This window comes from Poromitra crassiceps (assembly GCF_964638095.1).
Source record: "Poromitra crassiceps genome assembly, chromosome: 20".
In the NCBI taxonomy this organism is placed as follows: Eukaryota; Metazoa; Chordata; class Actinopteri; order Beryciformes; family Melamphaidae; genus Poromitra; species Poromitra crassiceps.
Window position 1 is genome coordinate 1,818,194 of NC_139637.1, and position 19,822 is coordinate 1,838,015.

The window sequence follows — 19,822 nt, forward strand, 5'->3', positions numbered from 1 at the left end:
CACCTTATTCTTTGCCCACACATGGACGCTTCCGCATTACGTCATTTTGTAATAGTATTTCCGTTTTGACTTGCCAAAAACTCCGCAGGCAAGATGGCTGCGCACACTACGCATCTAAACTGCCAGAATTACTCCCCCATAAAGTAACATATCTTGGCCAATACGTATGTAACATACAAAATAAAACAACCCGTAATATCTTAATTTTATGTAGAATGCAGAGGACATGTAACCGTTTAGTTAAACTTGCATTCCAGGGATATTGTGCTCTTAAGATGACGAGTGGAGTGGACGTTAGGTTGCGCACCTATGTTAGGTTGCGTAACCTATGTGCGATTCGAAATAACGCATCCGAGATAGAAACGTTATGAATATAGCCACGTTATAAACAACAAACTAACGCTGGTGATCCGTATGGAATCAGTGTTACTCGAAATGGTTAACGGTTATATCAATTTGGTCATTCAGTGGCATTTTACTGCCATAACATAACTAACTAGTGGCTATTAGCCACTAGTGGCCTTCGCAACTAGCACTGAACCGGAAGAACAAATACGTTTGCGTTGAACGCGGAAGAGAGAAAAAGTGGGCGTGGTGAATAAGGTGAATAGAGAGGCAAAGTGAACGTCACTTCCTGCTTCAGCACTGTACCAGAGATTTTCATCTGCAATTTATTTTCCCATAGACATTTCATAAAATGCGTATAGAAATAGTTTTACTTGGTCAAACCAAACGGTTCAGATATATTTAGAATCGGGAGAGACCAGAGAACATTTCACTTGGACCCAAACTAAAAACAACAGAATTTTTTTTTCTTTAAACCCGCATTTTTTTACGTTTTGGTCAGAGTGAAATGTTATGCGATCTCTCCTGTTTCTAAGGCTGCTTTCTCACTGGGAACGATTGCTTTCGTTCCGTTCTGTTCCGCACTAGGGAACGATTGCCACGCCCCCCGCCCCTCTCCCCCGCTGGTCAGCTTTCACATTACAGCATTTCTTCCGCGCTCTGAAACGGAACAGAGTGCACTTGCATCATCAACTATGCCTGGAGTTGATCCTCGCCCGTGTGTTGTCTATGTGGTTCGGAACGGTTGGCTTTCACAATCGCAAGTGTTCCGTGCCCGGGCACGCCAAAGCAGTTCCCCAGACCACCTTTTCAAGTGGATCCTGTCACGGTTCCCTGTTGAGCGCCCGGGCGCAGAACGGAACGGAACGTTCACACTCGTCAAATGTTCCGAAACTGGCGTCAATTTAGGAACAAGTGTGCTCGGGACCGGTACAGTGAGAAAGCACCCTAAATATATCTGTACCGTTTGGTTTGAACAAGTACAACTATTTTTATACGCATTTTACTAAATGTCTATGGGAAAATAGATGGCGGATGAAAATCTCTGGTACAGCGCTGAAGCAGGAAGTGACGTTCCACTTTGGCTCTCTATTGAGATATGAGCTACATCTTAAGGTACTGAGAGTGACACTACACACAACATGATTCAACACTAGCTAAAGCAGGCCAGACAACAGACAGAGTGCTGTGATGCTGGGTGACTCTGATTCAATGCCAGCAGTAACATCCTTGTGCGAGTTGGCTGGAGAAATGACGGCTCCACCCTGAAGGTCTATATTGATTCAGAGCAGCCAGAGATTTAAAGGGCAGAGAAGTCAGAAAGAGACGTTAGTGGTAACAGCACAGAAAATGGGATCTTATCTGCTTCAGATCCTCTTATTCAGCTTATGTTCAGACCTTACAGTGGGCCAAATTCTTCCGGGTCCGTCTAACACTTCCGGCGGTCACGGCGCCAAATATGAAAGAACGTCATGAAGAAGAGAGTCGTTTTTGTAGTGGACAGCGCAGGGTGTAAAACAAAGAACGTAGCCTACTACTTTGAGCTCGGTACACGGCAAGCAAGCAGAGTATCCACTGTTAGCCAGGTCAGATAACGTTATCGTCAACAATGACGAGCACTTTCTTGTAAAACATACCTGGACTCCAACAAAGAAAGTTTCGGATGGTTTTCTCTCCTCCGAGGCAGCGCGAGCCATTAACGTTAATAAAGACCCGCAGACGTTAACGTAATTCCCTGGAATGCGAGACTTAACGAGCCAGTTACATGGCGTTGCATTCTTAGACATTGCCGTTTGCTTTTATTTGGTATGTTACATACAATTGGCTAAATTATTAGTTAATTCAGAGTTAGATGATATTGGAGCAGCGCAGCCATTTTTTATTTTATTTTATTATTATTTTTAGCCGGAAGTCGTAGGACGGCCACAGAACCGGGTCAAATGGGCGTGGCTACATAAGGTGAATACTGCTGCTATATATCACCAATCTGTGCTGTTCAATATAGAGTTTTTGTTTACGGACTCAGGGAGTAGTGTTGTTTTATCTCTCCTCCCAGAGAACAGGTGTGAACTTGTTGCTTTCAATCAAAGGTGGTTGATGCATTTTCCTTGTTTGTGAACACTGGGGTGTGTGTGATCGAAGCCACGCCCTTTACCCAAACCCCAACCTGTGTCTCTGCTGCAGTGCATTCTGGTCTCTCTCCTGCTCCTGTGTCTCTGCTGCAGTGCATTCTGGTCTCTCTCTCTCCTGCTCCTGTGTCTCTGTGCTGCAGTGCATTCTGGTCTCTCTCTCTCCTGCTCCTGTGTCTCTGCTGCAGTGCATTCTGGTCTCTCTCCTGCTCCTGTGTCTCTGCTGCAGTGCATTCTGGTCTCTCTCTCTCCTGCTCCTGTGTCTCTGTGCTGCAGTGCATTCTGGTTTCTCTCTCTCCTGCTCCTGTGTCTCTGCTGCAGTGCATTCTGGTCTCTCTCTCTCCTGCTCCTGTGTCTCTGCTGCAGTGCATTCTGGTCTCTCTCTCTCCTGCTCCTGTGTCTCTGTGCTGCAGTGCATTCTGGTCTCTCTCTCTCCTGCTCCTGTGTCTCTGTGCTGCAGTGCATTCTGGTCTCTCTCTCTCCTGCTCCTGTGTCTCTGTGCTGCAGTGCATTCTGGTCTCTCTCTCTCCTGCTCCTGTGTCTCTGCTGCAGTGCATTCTGGTCTCTCTCTCTCCTGCTCCTGTGTCTCTGCTGCAGTGCATTCTGGTCTCTCTCCTGCTCCTGTGTCTCTGCTGCAGTGCATTCTGGTCTCTCTCCTGCTCCTGTGTCTCTGCTGCAGTGCATTCTGGTCTCTCTCCTGCTCTTGTGTCTCTGCTGCAGTGCATTCTGGTCTCTCTCCTGCTCCTGTGTCTCTGCTGCAGTGCATTCTGGTCTCTCCCTCCTGCTCCTGTGTCTCTGCTGCAGTGCATTCTGCTCTCTCTCCTGCTCCTGTGTCTCTGCTGCAGTGCATTCTGCTCTCTCTCCTGCTCCTGTGTCTCTGCTGCAGTGCATTCTGGTCTCTCTCCTGCTCCTGTGTCTCTGCTGCAGTGCATTCTGGTCTCTCTCCTGCTCCTGTGTCTCTGCTGCAGTGCATTCTGGTCTCTCTCCTCCTGCTCTTGTGTCTCTGCTGCAGTGCATTCTGGTCTCTCTCCTGCTCTTGTGTCTCTGCTGCAGTGCATTCTGGTCTCTCTCCTCCTGCTCTTGTGTCTCTGCTGCAGTGCATTCTGGTCTCTCTCCTGCTCTTGTGTCTCTGCTGCAGTGCATTCTGGTCTCTCTCATGCTCCTGTGTCTCTGCTGCAGTGCATTCTGGTCTCTCTCATGCTCCTGTGTCTCTGCTGCAGTGCATTCTGGTCTCTCTCTCTCCTGTGTCTCTGCTGCAGTGCATTCTGGTCTCTCTCCTGCTCCTGTGTCTCTGCTGCAGTGCATTCTGGTCTCTCTCCTGCTCCTGTGTCTCTGCTGCAGTGCATTCTGGTCTCTCTCCTCATGCTCCTGTGTCTCTGCTGCAGTGCATTCTGGTCTCTCTCCTCATGCTCTTGTGTCTCTGCTGCAGTGCATTCTGGTCTCTCTCCTCATGCTCCTGTGTCTCTGCTGCAGTGCATTCTGGTCTCTCTCCGGCTCTTGTGTCTCTGCTGCAGTGCATTCTGGTCTCTCTCCTCATGCTCTTGTGTCTCTGCTGCAGTGCATTCTGGTCTCTCTCCTGCTCTTGTGTCTCTGCTGCAGTGCATTCTGGTCTCTCTCCTCATGCTCTTGTGTCTCTTCTGCAGTGCATTCTGGTCTCTCCCTCCTGCTCCTGTGTCTCTGCTGCAGTGCATTCTGGTCTCTCTCCTGCTCCTGTGTCTCTGCTGCAGTGCATTCTGGTCTCTCTCATGCTCCTGTGTCTCTGCTGCAGTGCATTCTGGTCTCTCTCCTGCTCTTGTGTCTCTGCTGCAGTGCATTCTGGTCTCTCTCCTCCTGCTCTTGTGTCTCTGCTGCAGTGCATTCTGGTCTCTCTCCTGCTCTTGTGTCTCTGCTGCAGTGCATTCTGGTCTCTCTCCTGCTCCTGTGTCTCTGCTGCAGTGCATTCTGGTCTCTCTCCTGCTCCTGTGTCTCTGCTGCAGTGCATTCTGGTCTCTCTCCTGCTCTTGTGTCTCTGCTGCAGTGCATTCTGGTCTCTCTCCTGCTCCTGTGTCTCTGCTGCAGTGCATTCTGGTCTCTCCCTCCTGCTCCTGTGTCTCTGCTGCAGTGCATTCTGCTCTCTCTCCTGCTCCTGTGTCTCTGCTGCAGTGCATTCTGCTCTCTCTCCTGCTCCTGTGTCTCTGCTGCAGTGCATTCTGGTCTCTCTCCTGCTCCTGTGTCTCTGCTGCAGTGCATTCTGGTCTCTCTCCTGCTCCTGTGTCTCTGCTGCAGTGCATTCTGGTCTCTCTCCTCCTGCTCTTGTGTCTCTGCTGCAGTGCATTCTGGTCTCTCTCCTGCTCTTGTGTCTCTGCTGCAGTGCATTCTGGTCTCTCTCCTCCTGCTCTTGTGTCTCTGCTGCAGTGCATTCTGGTCTCTCTCCTGCTCTTGTGTCTCTGCTGCAGTGCATTCTGGTCTCTCTCATGCTCCTGTGTCTCTGCTGCAGTGCATTCTGGTCTCTCTCATGCTCCTGTGTCTCTGCTGCAGTGCATTCTGGTCTCTCTCTCTCCTGTGTCTCTGCTGCAGTGCATTCTGGTCTCTCTCCTGCTCCTGTGTCTCTGCTGCAGTGCATTCTGGTCTCTCTCCTGCTCCTGTGTCTCTGCTGCAGTGCATTCTGGTCTCTCTCCTCATGCTCCTGTGTCTCTGCTGCAGTGCATTCTGGTCTCTCTCCTCATGCTCTTGTGTCTCTGCTGCAGTGCATTCTGGTCTCTCTCCTCATGCTCCTGTGTCTCTGCTGCAGTGCATTCTGGTCTCTCTCCTGCTCTTGTGTCTCTGCTGCAGTGCATTCTGGTCTCTCTCCTCATGCTCTTGTGTCTCTGCTGCAGTGCATTCTGGTCTCTCTCCTGCTCTTGTGTCTCTGCTGCAGTGCATTCTGGTCTCTCTCCTCATGCTCTTGTGTCTCTTCTGCAGTGCATTCTGGTCTCTCCCTCCTGCTCCTGTGTCTCTGCTGCAGTGCATTCTGGTCTCTCTCCTGCTCCTGTGTCTCTGCTGCAGTGCATTCTGGTCTCTCTCATGCTCCTGTGTCTCTGCTGCAGTGCATTCTGGTCTCTCTCCTGCTCTTGTGTCTCTGCTGCAGTGCATTCTGGTCTCTCTCCTCCTGCTCTTGTCTCTGCTGCAGTGCATTCTGGTCTCTCTCCTGCTCTTGTGTCTCTGCTGCAGTGTATTCTGCTCTCTCTCCTGCTCCTGTGTCTCTGCTGCAGTGCATTCTGGTCTCTCTCCTGCTCCTGTGTCTCTGCTGCAGTGCATTCTGGTCTCTCTCCTGCTCCTGTGTCTCTGCTGCAGTGCATTCTGGTCTCTCTCATGCTCCTGTGTCTCTGCTGCAGTGCATTCTGGTCTCTCTCCTGCTCTTGTGTCTCCGCTGCAGTGCATTCTGGTCTCTCTCATGCTCCTGTGTCTCTGCTGCAGTGCATTCTGGTCTCTCTCCTGCTCTAGTGTCTCTGCTGCAGTGCATTCTGGTTTCTCTCCTCCTGCTCTTGTGTCTCTGCTGCAGTGCATTCTGGTCTCTCTCCTGCTCTTGTGTCTCTGCTGCAGTGAATTCTGCTCTCTCTCCTGCTCCTGTGTCTCTGCTGCAGTGCATTCTGGTCTCTCTCCTGCTCCTGTGTCTCTGCTGCAGTGCATTCTGGTCTCTCTCCTGCTCCTGTGTCTCTGCTGCAGTGCATTCTGGTCTCTCTCCTCCTGCTCTTGTGTCTCTGCTGCAGTGCATTCTGCTCTCTCTCCTGCTCTTGTGTCTCTGCTGCAGTGCATTCTGGTCTCTCTCCTGCTCCTGTGTCTCTGCTGCAGTGCATTCTGGTCTCTCTCCTGCTCCTGTGTCTCTGCTGCAGTGCATTCTGGTCTCTCTCCTGCTCCTGTGTCTCTGCTGCAGTGCATTCTGGTCTCTCTCCTGCTCCTGTGTCTCTGCTGCAGTGCATTCTGGTCTCTCTCCTGCTCCTGTGTCTCTGCTGCAGTGCATTCTGGTCTCTCTCCTGCTCCTGTGTCTCTGCTGCAGTGCATTCTGGTCTCTCTCCTGCTCCTGTGTCTCTGCTGCAGTGCATTCTGGTCTCTCTCCTGCTCCTGTGTCTCTGCTGCAGTGCATTCTGGTCTCTCTCCTCCTGCTCTTGTGTCTCTTCTGCAGTGCATTCTGGTCTCTCCCTCCTGCTCCTGTGTCTCTGCTGCAGTGCATTCTGGTCTCTCTCCTGCTCCTGTGTCTCTGCTGCAGTGCATTCTGCTCTCTCTCCTGCTCCTGTGTCTCTGCTGCAGTGCATTCTGGTCTCTCTCCTGCTCCTGTGTCTCTGCTGCAGTGCATTCTGGTCTCTCCCTCCTGCTCCTGTGTCTCTGCTGCAGTGCATTCTGCTCTCTCTCCTGCTCTTGTGTCTCTGCTGCAGTGCATTCTGGTCTCTCTCCTGCTCCTGTGTCTCTGCTGCAGTGCATTCTGCTCTCTCTCCTGCTCTTGTGTCTCTGCTGCAGTGCATTCTGGTCTCTCTCCTGCTCCTGTGTCTCTGCTGCAGTGCATTCTGCTCTCTCTCCTGCTCCTGTGTCTCTGCTGCAGTGCATTCTGGTCTCTCTCCTGCTCCTGTGTCTCTGCTGCAGTGCATTCTGGTCTCTCTCCTGCTCTTGTGTCTCTGCTGCAGTGCATTCTGGTCTCTCTCCTGCTCTTGTGTCTCTGCTGCAGTGCATTCTGCTCTCTCTCCTGCTCTTGTGTCTCTGCTGCAGTGCATTCTGGTCTCTCCCTCCTGCTCCTGTGTCTCTGCTGCAGTGCATTCTGGTCTCTCTCCTGCTCTTGTGTCTCTGTGCTGCAGTGCATTCTGGTCTCTCTCCTGCTCTTGTGTCTCTGCTGCAGTGCATTCTGGTCTCTCCCTCCTGCTCTTGTGTCTCTGCTGCAGTGCATTCTGGTCTCTCTCCTGCTCTTGTGTCTCTGCTGCAGTGCATTCTGGTCTCTCTCCTGCTCTTGTGTCTCTGCTGCAGTGCATTCTGGTCTCTCCCTCCTGCTCCTGTGTCTCTGCTGCAGTGCATTCTGGTCTCTCTCCTGCTCTTGTGTCTCTGTGCTGCAGTGCATTCTGGTCTCTCTCCTGCTCTTGTGTCTCTGCTGCAGTGCATTCTGGTCTCTTTCCTGCTCCTGTGTCTCTGCTGCAGTGCATTCTGGTCTCTCTCCTGCTCTTGTGTCTCTGCTGCAGTGCATTCTGGTCTCTCTCCTGCTCTTGTGTCTCTGCTGCAGTGCATTCTGCTCTCTCTCCTGCTCTTGTGTCTCTGCTGCAGTGCATTCTGGTCTCTCTCCTGCTCTTGTGTCTCTGCTGCAGTGCATTCTGGTCTCTCCCTCCTGCTCCTGTGTCTCTGCTGCAGTGCATTCTGGTCTCTCTCCTGCTCTTGTGTCTCTGTGCTGCAGTGCATTCTGGTCTCTCTCCTGCTCTTGTGTCTCTGCTGCAGTGCATTCTGGTCTCTCCCTCCTGCTCTTGTGTCTCTGCTGCAGTGCATTCTGGTCTCTCTCCTGCTCTTGTGTCTCTGCTGCAGTGCATTCTGGTCTCTCTCCTGCTCCTGTGTCTCTGCTGCAGTGCATTCTGCTCTCTCTCCTGCTCTTGTGTCTCTGCTGCAGTGCATTCTGGTCTCTCTCCTGCTCTTGTGTCTCTGTGCTGCAGTGCATTCTGGTCTCTCTCCTGCTCTTGTGTCTCTGCTGCAGTGCATTCTGGTCTCTCTCCTGCTCTTGTGTCTCTGCTGCAGTACATTCTGCTCTCTCTCCTCTTCTACCATGGATTTCTCCCCATGTGAGTGTTGAACGTCTCTCCCTCGCTCTCTAACGTTAAACGCGACTGACAGCAAAACCTGACGTTTACCAAAGATGTTTGACATCCTGGAACATCTTCTCATATCAAACTCCACTAGAGCTGCTGGAGGTGACATCACAGGACATCCAAAATACAACATACATTACCGGACCGGTATATCACCAGCAGCTGTTTTTAACAGTGTTCAATTGGAATTTTCCCTTAAAAAATATCAGAGCAGGGCAAAGTCCAGAGCTCAACCAACATCCCATTGTAGGCCTTAAAACCCATCATGTAAGACTGACGCTTCATACAGTCAGGTCCAGAAATATTTGGACATTGACACAATCTTCATAATCTTGGCTCTGTACACCATCACAATGGACTTGAAATGAAACAATCAAGATGTGCTTTAAGTGCAGACTTCCAGCTTTAATTTGAGGATATTTACATCCAAATCAAGTGAACAGTGTAGGAATTACAGCAGTTTCTACATGTGCCCCCCCCCCTTTTAAGGGACCAAACGTATTTGACAAACGAACATAAATGATACGTATGACTGTTAAGTGACAGTCATACATGTCGCCGCGTGGGCATGTATGACTGTTCATAGAACTGATTCCCTTGCATTTATTGATGACGTGACTAATGACAACAGCAGCAGGTTGAATTCTGAAGTGTTTCTGGCAATATTATTTTCTCATATTCAACCAAATGCTTCAGAACTCATTGGACGATTGGATGATGATGTCAGTTTGTCCAATTATTTTTGGTCCCTTAACATGTGATGTAATTCCTTCCTACTAGGGCTGTGCAATAAAATTGATACGGCAATATATCGCAATACTTTTTTCCGCAATACTGTATCGATATTTCAGAAAAATATCGTGATATATCGCCATATCGATATTTTTGCACAGCCGTGTGTTCAGTGACACAATAAGAATACTTTTTATTTCAGTGTGTTCAGTAACACACTCAACACTCAGTAGTTTTGACTCAATTTGTCCACTAAGTTATCAATATAAAGTGATGCACATATCATGACACTACCTGGGTGGTGCACAAACAGCGAGTTGTATTTTTAGCTCTATTTTTTTATTTTCAGTAAATTATGTAAGAGTATTGCAATATATCGCAATATGTATTGTATCGCAATGTATCGTGATACAATCGTATCGTGACCCATGTATCGTGATACGTATTGTATCGTGATGTCCTTGCCAATACCCAGCCCTAATTCCTTCACCTGATTTGGCTGTAAATAAATACCCTCAAATTAAAGGTGTAATTCTGCAATGAAGGTACATCTTGATTGTTTAATTTCAAATCCATTGTGGTGTACAGAGGCAAACTGATGAAGATTGTGTCCACTGTCCAATGATATATAGACTTAACTGTAGGAATAGACCACCAGCAATGATATATAGACTTAACTGTAGGAATAGACCACCAGCAATGATATATAGACTTAACTGTAGGAATAGACCACCAGGCCTAATGATATATAGACTTAACTGTAGGAATAGACCACCAGCAATGATATATAGACTTAACTGTAGGAATAGACCACCAGCAATGATATATAGACTTAACTGTAGGAATAGACCACCAGCAATGATATATAGACTTAACTGTAGGAATAGACCACCAGCAATGATATATAGACTTAACTGTAGGAATAGACCACCAGCAATGATATATAGACTTAACTGTAGGAATAGACCACCAGCAATGATATATAGACTTAACTGTAGGAATAGACCACCAGCAATGATATATAGACTTAACTGTAGGAATAGATATATAGACTTAACTGTAGGAATAGACCACCAGGCCTAATGATATATAGACTTAACTGTAGGAATAGATATATAGACTTAACTGTAGGAATAGACCACCAGGCCTAATGATATATAGACTTAACTGTAGGAATAGACCACCAGGCCTAATGATATATAGACTTAACTGTAGGAATAGACCACCAGGCCTAATTAACTCAATCCTCTGCTTTGGCATTAGAGACAAGACAAATGTAGGCAGCCTACTCACTTCCTGTCAGCAGAAACACGCTGGGAGGCAGAGGAAGCCTCATGTGAGGTGACACGTCTATCAGGCAGGCAGGCCACTCCTCATCACAACATGTCTATCAGGCAGGCAGGCCAGTCCTCATCACAACACGTCTATCAGGCAGGCCACTCCTCATCACAACACGTCTATCAGGCAGGCCACTCCTCATCACAACACGTCTATCAGGCAGGCCACTCCTCATCACAACACGTCTATCAGGCAGGCAGGCCACTCCTCATCACAACACGTCTATCAGGCAGGCAGGCCACTCCTCATCACAACATGTCTATCAGGTAGGCAGGTCACTCCTCATCACAACACGTCTATCAGGCAGGCAGGCCACTCCTCATCACAACACGTCTATCAGGCAGGCCACTCCTCATCATAACACGTCTATCAGGCGGGCCACTCCTCATCACAACACGTCTATCAGGCAGGCAGGCCACTCCTCATCACAACACGTCTATCAGGCAGGCCACTCCTCATCATAACACGTCTATCAGGCAGGCCACTCCTCATCACAACACGTCTATCAGGCAGGCCACTCCTCATCACAACACGTCTATCAGGCAGGCCACTCCTCATCACAACACGTCTATCAGGCAGGCAGGCCACTCCTCATCACAACACGTCTATCAGGCAGGCAGGCCACTCCTCATCACAACACGTCTATCAGGCAGGCAGGCCACTCCTCATCACAACACGTCTATCAGGCAGGCAGGCCACTCCTCATCACAACACGTCTATCAGGCAGGCAGGCCACTCCTCATCACAACACGTCTATCAGGCAGGCCACTCCTCATCACAACACGTCTATCAGGCAGGCAGGCCACTCCTCATCACAACACGTCTATCAGGCAGGCCACTCCTCATCATAACACGTCTATCAGGCAGGCCACTCCTCATCACAACACGTCTATCAGGCAGGCAGGCCACTCCTCATCACAACACGTCTATCAGGCAGGCCACTCCTCATCATAACACGTCTATCAGGCAGGCCACTCCTCATCACAACACGTCTATCAGGCAGGCAGGCCACTCCTCATCACAACACGTCTATCAGGCAGGCCACTCCTCATCACAACACGTCTATCAGGCAGGCCACTCCTCATCACAACACGTCTATCAGGCAGGCAGGCCACTCCTCATCACAACACGTCTATCAGGCAGGCAGGCCACTCCTCATCACAACACGTCTATCAGGCAGGCAGGCCACTCCTCATCACAACACGTCTATCAGGCAGGCCACTCCTCATCACAACACGTCTATCAGGCAGGCAGGCACCTCCTCATCACAACACGTCTATCAGGCAGGCCACTCCTCATCACAACACGTCTATCAGGCAGGCGGGCCACTCCTCATCCCAACACATCTATCAGGCAGGCCACTCCTCATCACAACACGTCTATCAGGCAGGCAGGCCACTCCTCATCACAACACGTCTATCAGGCAGGCCACTCCTCATCACAACACGTCTATCAGGCAGGCCACTCCTCATCACAACACGTCTATCAGGCAGGCAGGCCACTCCTCATCACAACACGTCTATCAGGCAGGCAGGCCACTCCTCATCACAACACGTCTATCAGGCAGGCAGGCCACTCCTCATCACAACATGTCTATCAGGCAGGCCACTCCTCATCACAACATGTCTATCAGGCAGGCCACTCCTCATCACAACACGTCTATCAGGCAGGCCACTCCTCATCACAACACGTCTATCAGGCAGGCCACTCCTCATCACAACACGTCTATCAGGCAGGCAGGCCACTCCTCATCACAACACGTCTATCAGGCAGGCAGGCCACTCCTCATCACAACACGTCTATAAGGCAGGCAGGCCACTCCTCATCACAACACGTCTTATCAGGCAGGCCACTCCTCATCACAACACGTCTATCAGGCAGGCCACTCCTCATCACAACACATCTATCAGGCAGGCAGGCCACTCCTCATCACAACACGTCTATCAGGCAGGCCACTCCTCATCACAACACGTCTATCAGGCAGGCCACTCCTCATCACAACACGTCTATCAGGCAGGCAGGCCACTCCTCATCACAACACGTCTATCAGGCCGGCCACTCCTCATCACAACACGTCTATCAGGCAGGCAGGCCACTCCTCATCACAACACGTCTATCAGACAGGCCACTCCTCATCACAACACGTCTATCAGGCAGGCCACTCCTCATCACAACACGTCTATCAGGCAGGCCACTCCTCATCACAACATGTCTATCAGGCAGGCAGCCACTCCTCATCACAACACGTCTATCAGGCAGGCCACTCCTCATCACAACACGTCTATCAGGCAGGCCACTCCTCATCACAACATGTCTATCAGGCAGGCAGCCACTCCTCATCACAACACGTCTATCAGGCAGGCAGCCACTCCTCATCACAACATGTCTATCAGGCAGGCCACTCCTCATCACAACACATCTATCAGGCGGGCCACTCCTCATCACAACACGTCTATCAGGCAGGCCACTCCTCATCACAACACATCTATCAGGCAGGCCACTCCTCATCACAACACATCTATCAGGCAGGCCACTCCTCATCACAACACGTCTATCAGGCAGGCCACTCCTCATCACAACACATCTATCAGGCAGGCCACTCCTCATCACAACACGTCTATCAGGCAGGCAGGCCACTCCTCATCACAACACGTCTATCAGGCAGGCCACTCCTCATCACAACACATCTATCAGGCAGGCCACTCCTCATCCCAACACATCTATCAGGCAGGCAGGCCACTCCTCATCACAACACGTCTATCAGGCAGGCCACTCCTCATCACAACACGTCTATCAGGCAGGCCACTCCTCATCACAACACGTCTATCAGGCAGGCAGGCCACTCCTCATCACAACACGTCTATCAGGCAGGCAGGCCACTCCTCATCACAACACGTCTATCAGGCTGGCCACTCCTCATCACAACACGTCTATCAGGCAGGCAGGCCACTCCTCATCACAACACGTCTATCAGGCGGGCCACTCCTCATCACAACACGTCTATCAAGCAGACAGGCCACTCCTCATCACAACACGTCTATCAAGCAGACAGGCCACTCCTCATCACAACACGTCTATCAGGCAGGCAGGCCACTCCTCATCACAACACGTCTATCAGGCAGGCCACTCCTCATCACAACACGTCTATCAGGCAGGCAGGCCACTCCTCATCACAACACGCCTATCAAGCAGGCAGGCCACTCCTCATCACAACACGTCTATCAGGCAGGCAGGCCACTCCTCATCACAACACGTCTATCAGGCAGGCCACTCATCACAACACGTCTATCAGGCAGGCCACTCATCACAACACATCTATCAGGCAGGCCACTCATCACAACACGTCTATCAGGCAGGCCACTCATCACAACACGTCTATCAGGCAGGCCACTCCTCATCACAACACGTCTATCAGGCAGGCAGGCCACTCCTCATCACAACACGTCTATCAGGCAGGCCACTCCTCATCACAACATGTCTATCAGGCAGGCCACTCATCACAACAGGTCTATCAGGCAGGCCACTCCTCATCACAACACGTCTATCAAGCAGGCAGGCCACTCCTCATCACAACACGTCTATCAGGCAGGCCACTCCTCATCACAACACGTCTATCAGGCAGGCCAGTCCTCATCACAACACGTCTATCAGGCAGGTCACTCCTCATCACAACACGTCTATCAGGCAGGCCACTCCTCATCACAACACGTCTATCAGGCAGGCAGGCCACTCCTCATCACAACACGTCTATCAGGCAGGCAGGCCACTCCTCATCACAACACGTCTATAAGGCAGGCAGGCCACTCCTCATCACAACACGTCTTATCAGGCAGGCCACTCCTCATCACAACACGTCTATCAGGCAGGCCACTCCTCATCACAACACATCTATCAGGCAGGCAGGCCACTCCTCATCACAACACGTCTATCAGGCAGGCCACTCCTCATCACAACACGTCTATCAGGCAGGCCACTCCTCATCACAACACGTCTATCAGGCAGGCAGGCCACTCCTCATCACAACACGTCTATCAGGCCGGCCACTCCTCATCACAACACGTCTATCAGGCAGGCAGGCCACTCCTCATCACAACACGTCTATCAGACAGGCCACTCCTCATCACAACACGTCTATCAGGCAGGCCACTCCTCATCACAACACGTCTATCAGGCAGGCCACTCCTCATCACAACATGTCTATCAGGCAGGCAGCCACTCCTCATCACAACACGTCTATCAGGCAGGCCACTCCTCATCACAACACGTCTATCAGGCAGGCCACTCCTCATCACAACATGTCTATCAGGCAGGCAGCCACTCCTCATCACAACACGTCTATCAGGCAGGCAGCCACTCCTCATCACAACATGTCTATCAGGCAGGCCACTCCTCATCACAACACATCTATCAGAAGGCCACTCCTCATCACAACACGTCTATCAGGCAGGCCACTCCTCATCACAACACATCTATCAGGCAGGCCACTCCTCATCACAACACATCTATCAGGCAGGCCACTCCTCATCACAACACGTATATCAGGCAGGCCACTCCTCATCACAACACATCTATCAGGCAGGCCACTCCTCATCACAACACGTCTATCAGGCAGGCAGGCCACTCCTCATCACAACACGTCTATCAGGCAGGCCACTCCTCATCACAACACGTCTATCAGGCAGGCCACTCCTCATCACAACACATCTATCAGGCAGGCCACTCCTCATCCCAACACATCTATCAGGCAGGCAGGCCACTCCTCATCACAACACGTCTATCAGGCAGGCCACTCCTCATCACAACACGTCTATCAGGCAGGCCACTCCTCATCACAACACGTCTATCAGGCAGGCAGGCCACTCCTCATCACAACACGTCTATCAGGCAGGCAGGCCACTCCTCATCACAACACGTCTATCAGGCTGGCCACTCCTCATCACAACACGTCTATCAGGCAGGCAGGCCACTCCTCATCACAACACGTCTATCAGGCAGGCCACTCCTCATCACAACACGTCTATCAAGCAGACAGGCCACTCCTCATCACAACACGTCTATCAAGCAGACAGGCCACTCCTCATCACAACACGTCTATCAGGCAGGCAGGCCACTCCTCATCACAACACGTCTATCAGGCAGGCCACTCCTCATCACAACACGTCTATCAGGCAGGCAGGCCACTCCTCATCACAACACGCCTATCAAGCAGGCAGGCCACTCCTCATCACAACACGTCTATCAGGCAGGCAGGCCACTCCTCATCACAACACGTCTATCAGGCAGGCCACTCATCACAACACGTCTATCAGGCAGGCCACTCATCACAACACGTCTATCAGGCAGGCCACTCATCACAACACGTCTATCAGGCAGGCCACTCATCACAACACGTCTATCAGGCAGGCCACTCCTCATCACAACACGTCTATCAGGCAGGCAGGCCACTCCTCATCACAACACGTCTATCAGGCAGGCCACTCCTCATCACAACATGTCTATCAGGCAGGCCACTCATCACAACACGTCTATCAGGCAGGCCACTCCTCATCACAACACGTCTATCAAGCAGGCAGGCCACTCCTCATCACAACACGTCTATCAGGCAGGCCACTCCTCATCACAACACGTCTATCAGGCAGGCCAGTCCTCATCACAACACGTCTATCAGGCAGGTCACTCCTCATCACAACACGTCTATCAGGCAGGCCACTCCTCATCACAACATGTCTATCAGGCAGGCCACTCCTCATCACAACACGTCTATCAGGCAGGCGCGCGACTCCTCATCACAACATGTCTATCAGGCAGGCAGGCCACTCCTCATCACAAACACACTCCCAACATGCTTTTGCAGCCAGAAAGATCATCACTTAACGTTAGCTTAACTTGTACAGTGTTGGTACATTTTGGGCTAGTGCAGTGTAATTTTCTGTGTTCGCATTGTTATAAATGTGATATAAATGGTCAAATGGCGATTAATTTTGAAATTGGGTGGGGGATTGGGGCATATATCAAGGATTTTCACACTTCAGTGCCTCAGCTCATTTTTGGCCCCGGGAATCAAAAATGTTTACTGCATTTATGTTATATCCAGAAATGAATAGATAGATTCCCCATTGAAAACCACTATAAAGTGCAAAAAAGTGCTATTTTTGAGCTCCAAGACACTTTTTACAAAAAAGCATTTTTTTATGACTTCCTCCAGATATTTTGGACATAAGGCTTCAAAATTATGGTTTTTAATATTTTTCAGCAGATTGCAACATTTTCTCATGTATGGCATGCATCTATTGCAATCAATTTAGCTGGTTTCTGTTTGTGCTGCATTATGGACCACTACAGCCCAATGGAATAAATAATTTCAGCTAAAATGGTGTTCATATGGATGTGTGTGTGTGTGTGTGTGTGTGTGTGTGTGTGTGTGTGTGTGTGTGTGTGTGTGTGTGTGTGTGTGTACACACACACACACATCCATATGAACACCATTTTAGGGATGGGGTTTTGGGGGGAGGGAGGGACAAAAAAAACATGCCTATATTGAAGTCAGCTCAAGTTGTGTGTGTGTGTGTGTGTGTGTGTGTGTGTGCGCACACACACACACACACACACACACACACACACACAAGCAACTTGAGCTGTCCCCCCACCCCCCCACCAAAGCCCCATCCCGATGTGTCCTGATCATGCACATACTAGGCTAGACAGAGTCTGTTTATGACCTGCATCAGAATGACAGAATGCACCCTTGGCCGGTCAAGGAAATGGTCAATTACTAAAAACTGGCATTGAAAGGGTTGAAATTCTGAAAAGTAATGAACATTGAGACATGAGATTGAGCAAACATGAGATTGAGCAAAAAAGGAAAAAAAGATCCTCCCTCTATTTATGTTGTTGGCCAAAAATGGTTAGTACTTGCCCAGAAGGACTCACTCTAATTGCCCAAAAATGGTCAATTAGATGGTCTAAAAAACTATACAGTGCATTTGTTTTTTAAATTGTCACTGAATAAAAAGTAAGAATGGAACAAAATAAATATTGGTAATAATCTTTTACATAGACCCCACTGTGATAATCCCACCCAAAAACATTCCCTTTGGATTATATTTTGTGCAGAGATTGTGGAAATCTGAAAAAGCAGCAAGTGAAACTGTTTATAGTCAAGACAAACTGGCTTATAGAGGGTTACATTTCTGAAAATGAATAAATATTTTTGGTATGTATAGCTTCATCTGAAGGTAAAATGTTTGGGGGAAAAAAGAAAAGAAAAAAAAGATTTTTTTTAACCTTTCTTATGGTTAGAAAAATAATTGACCAAAACTGGACAATGGGAGGGGCATAACAATGAGGGGTAAGTATTAGTTAACAGTGTACAAGTAATGCTACCATGCAATGACATTGTTCGCTTCTTCACTGTAAAGTTACCTCAAACCAAAAACAAAGGCAGCTACTTTGAGAAAAGCAGTAAACAAGACCTGACAGTTACACACAAATTATGATAAAGCACAATCTTCAGTGAAACTTATCTGGCCCTGTCAGCTGTCAGCCATGATGACACCTGTCAATACAGTCAATACAGTTATCCAACTGGGAGAAGAAGACGGTGGTAAAGAAGCAGCTGGACTAGTGAAGGGGTTATCTCTCATGGGTTATCTTTAACGCTCAATCAAATCTGGGTAGAAGGGGAAAATGTGTGACTCAACTCGGAACCGTAACAGTTGGTACGTTGATACAGGTAAATACATGAGAAGCCAGAAATCAACGCTAAGTCTTTTGTTTACAAGCATTTCGTTAAACCTGTCGGGTTTGGAAAAGTCCACAGGGTCTGACAGTTTCGCAGAAAGTAGTCCTCCAATATTCAACGTTCACTTGGTACTAACGTTAGATTAGCCAGCACAGATTGAATATTGTCACACCTCCACTCCCTGTCCCCTTCACTGGCTGCTGTCTGTCCCCTTCACTGTCTGCTGTCTGTCCCCTTCACTGTCTGCTGTCTGTCCCCTTCACTGGCTGCTGTCTGTCCCCTTCACTGTCTGCTGTCTGTCCCCTTCACTGTCTGCTGTCTGTCCCCTTCACTGTCTGCTGTCCCCTTCACTGGCTGCTGTCTGTCCCCTTCACTGTCTGCTGTCTGTCCCCTTCACTGTCTGCTGTCTGTCCCCTTCACTGTCTGCTGTCTGTCCCCTTCACTGGCTGCTGTCTGTCCCCTTCACTGTCTGCTGTCTGTCCCCTTCACTGGCTGCTGTCTGTCCCCTTCACTGGCTGCTGTCTGTCCCCTTCACTGGCTGCTGTCTGTCCCCTTCACTGGCTGCTGTCTGTCCCCTTCAATGCTGTCTGTCCCCTTCACTGTCTGCTGTCTGTCCCCTTCACTGTCTGCTGTCTGTCCCCTTCACTGGCTGCTGTCTGTCCCCTTCACTGGCTGCTGTCTGTCCCCTTCACTGGCTGCTGTCTGTCCCTGACATTTACCAACTGGGCCCGTCCTGTCCTCACGTTGCTGCAGAATTAATAGATATTAGCGATAGACAATTCACACTTCCAGTCCAAAACAACAAACTGTCATATTAGCGACACGAGCTGTCTGGAGCTGGATGGATTCATAACAGATATTTGCTGCCTGCTTTGCTAACAATTCACGAATGTCTGTCACCAGGCTAAGCTAACGTTAGCACAGCCGTCTGCCCAGCTAGCATGAGCTAACTAATGTTAGCCTGCCAGATAGCTAACTAACAATGATTACCTTGGCTGGCGGGATCCATGGCGTCGATCTGGCAAAGCTAGAAGTCTTCTCTGGAGGTTGACTGTCGCAAAGCGTGAACAGCAAACTGGCTCAGTGGGCCTTCTTCCACTCAGGAAATATGAATGTTCCTTGTTTTGTTTGTGACAGATCCACTCAGGAAAAGTGGTCGACAGAGACAGGAACAGCAAGTACACTCCTCCACAATGAAGCTCCAACCCACAACACAGCCGAGATTAACCTCGCGTCACCAGGCTCTTCTCGGCGAGAAAGAGCCTGGCTCCCGCCCACAATTGATTTTGTCACCCTACTGGTTCCCGCCTAGAGCCCGCCCTAGACCGGATGGCAGCGTTTCTAGCTCGTCAACTTTCACGTTAACTTGACAATTTGACCTAAGTATCAGAATCCTCTTTCACCGTTTTGACCGGTGTGTCAGGCGGTGGTGGCGGAGATGCCATATTGCATAAACGTTTTGTTTTATGTAACGCTAGCTTTGTTTTGATCAGACTCTAGTTTAGGTAACATCACCGCGTCAAGCTAACGGCAACAAAGACGTTGTTAGGCGCATTGCCATCCGGTGTTAATTCTGGGTCCGGGGTTTACGCCCCCATGACAAAAAGCGGGGTGGAAGGTGCCCAGACTAGCCGAGATACAGCCAGCTCAGCTTAAAGAGGTATGTGAAGCTAAGTAGAATTACACAACTTAGTACTTCCTATAATGGATTTTCAAAATAAAAGCAAATCAATTTCCCCCTTCTT

General features: G+C 49.7%; 1 protein-coding gene across 4 annotated transcripts in view; it reads right to left on the reverse strand.

Annotated features, from left to right (window-relative positions):
- tpd52l2b (tpd52 like 2b) overlaps positions 1 to 19,274 on the reverse strand; it is a 78,042-nt gene extending 58,768 nt beyond the window's left edge. For all 4 annotated transcript variants that reach the window (XM_083657250.1, XM_083657248.1, XM_083657249.1 and 1 more), the window contains exon 1: positions 19,068 to 19,274. In XM_083657250.1, the coding sequence (XP_083513376.1) occupies positions 19,068 to 19,086 (19 nt within the window). In that variant the 5' untranslated portion in view covers positions 19,087 to 19,274. The remainder of the gene's footprint in view (positions 1 to 19,067) is intronic.
- Between the last annotated feature and the right edge of the window lie 548 nt (positions 19,275 to 19,822).